At 37.1% G+C, this 2500-nt stretch overlaps 2 protein-coding genes across 7 annotated transcripts in view; one reads left to right on the forward strand and one right to left on the reverse strand.

Moving 5' to 3' along the window:
- Positions 1-889, forward strand: part of lysmd2 (LysM, putative peptidoglycan-binding, domain containing 2) — a 17981-nt gene extending 17092 nt beyond the window's left edge. For 3 of the 5 annotated variants that reach the window (XR_003410397.3, XM_027006676.3, XM_027006675.3), the window contains one exon: positions 404-889. Coding sequence is in view for 1 of the 5 variants with exons in the window: in XM_027006676.3 (XP_026862477.2) it covers positions 404-428 (25 nt within the window). In the remaining 4 variants the exon portion in view is untranslated. The other 2 variants (XR_003410396.3, XM_027006674.3) reach the window with 1 other exon arrangement.
- A 651-nt stretch (positions 890-1540) lies between these two features.
- The window catches only part of scg3 (secretogranin III), a 17804-nt gene continuing 16844 nt past the window's right edge, over positions 1541-2500 (reverse strand). For both annotated transcript variants that reach the window (XM_027006673.3, XM_027006672.3), the window contains exon 12: positions 1541-2369. In XM_027006673.3, coding sequence (XP_026862474.2) covers positions 2251-2369 — 119 coding nt within the window. In that variant the 3' untranslated portion in view covers positions 1541-2250. The remainder of the gene's footprint in view (positions 2370-2500) is intronic.

Raw genomic sequence — 2500 nt, forward strand, 5'->3', positions numbered from 1 at the left:
CTTTTTTTTACCTAGAGATAACCCTAATCCTAACCCTAGCTCTAATCCTAACCCTATCCCTAACCCTAACCCTAATCCTAACCCTAGAGCTAAAACAATAATCTCTACAGCCCATCCTTCCTGTTCTCTTTCTCTGTCATCACACTTTTTTCTCATTTTTTAAAATTTGCTTTTATCAGTCCATGAAACAGGACTTGACACCTCCACTGCCTTTCATAGATTATATTTATTATTATTGCTGTTATCTACCCTCATCTTTCTCTCCCTCAGTGTCTATGGTGTCTCAGTGTCTATTGGTTCAGCCAGAAATTCTAATACATTAGAAAATAGCAGGTAGCACCTTGCATTCATCCTCCAATCAGTATTAACCACATTAGCATATTTGGCCAAACTCTTCCCTCAGGACACCAGTCATCCATCAGGACTGAGCTCCTTCTCCATCATTGACAGATATCCATCAGGACTGAGCTCCTCCTCCATCATTGACTGCACTGAGGATATCAAAGAGAGAAGTGCTGTCTGGCACATGCTTCTAACATTGTATACTGCTGATTGGGACTTTTAAAGAGATTTCTGCGAAAATATCTGACATCTGTCTCCATCTGTCTGCAAGTTGGTGTTCAATCAGTAGTGCAGTATATGGACCTATTTGTGGTGTGTGTGCGTGCATGCGTGTGTGTGCGTGTGTGTGGTATGTGTGTGTGCGTGTGTGTGAGTGGGTGGGGTCTTCCTGCATTTTGGTTCTTTTTTGGCTCTGTAAGGAATAAATAATGTTTGCAGTGTGAATGTGATGCTTTTGTGTTTAAAGTATGGTTTGGAAAAATATATTGTAGTGTGCTTTTGAATTTAAAGTTCCTAATAAATGTATCTATAAGTCAGTATTACATAATTGGTTTTGTGTGTTTTCTTCATTCTGAACTGGTTCAGATTGTTTGTTTGATAGGTGGGTGTTTAAAGAACTGTCTAATTATTATGGGCTGTCACACTTGTTCTTTCACATGTAAAAGAGTGTCATTACACTTTAGAGTGAGGACGGAAACCACAAGACTATTCATATCCTTCAAGATGTTCTTCTCCTAGTCTAGAGTACACAAGTTGTGCTGTTAAGAAGCTGATTTTAACTGCAATATTGATGGGCACATGACCAAGTGCCAAAATATTCACAAACATTTCACTTCAGTTGCAAAGCTTTTGGTTTTAGGTGCTTGATATCATCTGATATATTTTCTAACTACTCATAGTAGATGTGTAATGGGTACATAATAGGTATGTATATAGAACTAAATGTTAACACTGAAATAATGTCTACTATGAAGTGATAATCCATGTATTTGCATATATTACTTCAGATGGGATTTTCGATCCAAAACGTCGTACAAGTGTATTTCACAATGTAAAATTGATCAGCCCTCTATATAACTGACGGTCCAGTAAGCTTGTGACTAAAGGACATTTCAGTTTGATGGACTTTGATTAAAGATTCAGTATTTTTAGCTTAAGTCCCCCTTCTCCTTTTACAAACACACTGCTACGCCAACCACACAGTTAAAGAAAGGCCATGTTTAATCGCATTTTGGAAAAATCACAATATTTACATTTAAAAATACTTGATTGTGTTTGACTACAGCTATGGACAGGTTATACTGCAAGCAGAGGAACAGAACCCAGACTGAGAGAGAGTGAGAGACAGAGACAGTGCCCCCTATGGGACAGAAAAAAACAAAAGTAGCTTACTTGTATAACATAATAATGGTGAGAGGTTTTTTTGTGGCCTGAAAGGCTATAATTAAAGACAAAATGGTAGCAATACAAGGATAGAACACATACAGTGATGATGACACACTGAAAATGGTGCAAAAAGTTTGTTGCAAAACTTGAAAGGAAAGCAAAAGCTACAGTGTGACTGTCCTCTAAAATCTCTACAATTCCTGAATCGGTTTGACTCACTGAGGGTTGAATCTGCAGGTAGCAAAATGCTTTCATGATTCAGAGGACTCAGATTATTGTATCTTACGTGTGTCTTCTAACAGCAGGCCTAATCATCTATTGCTAATTAATCTATTTTTTTTTCTCAAACAGTGAGTATTGCCTTTTGGAATACATCTTCAATAATACCTTCTTTTATTGCAGCTTTTAGTCAATTTGGGGATCTAATATATGAGTTTATAGTTAATATATCCAGCTGCATGGACATACTGAAATGCCAATAAATGAATTAGTATTGTCATATATATTGCCATATATTTGTGCCTACAGACTTCCATAGATCCTTTTGATGACATCACCCTCATCCTTCTCCAGAATTCCCTTGTCGATGTAGGAATCCACCTGCTGGCCCATGAAGTCTCTCAGTTTTGAGACATCATAGTCTAAGAGAGCAAGAGAAAGATAACATCTGTATCACTAGACATGTGTTAGCACTGCACCTGCAATGTAAACAACAATCAGTTAATGAGAACAATAACTACAAAATGCACTACGACACAATAAATTTTTTTAT

Source organism: Electrophorus electricus, chromosome 6 (genome assembly GCF_041902795.1).
Source record: "Electrophorus electricus isolate QZ-2024a chromosome 6, ASM4190279v1, whole genome shotgun sequence".
In the NCBI taxonomy this organism is placed as follows: Eukaryota; Metazoa; Chordata; class Actinopteri; order Gymnotiformes; family Gymnotidae; genus Electrophorus; species Electrophorus electricus.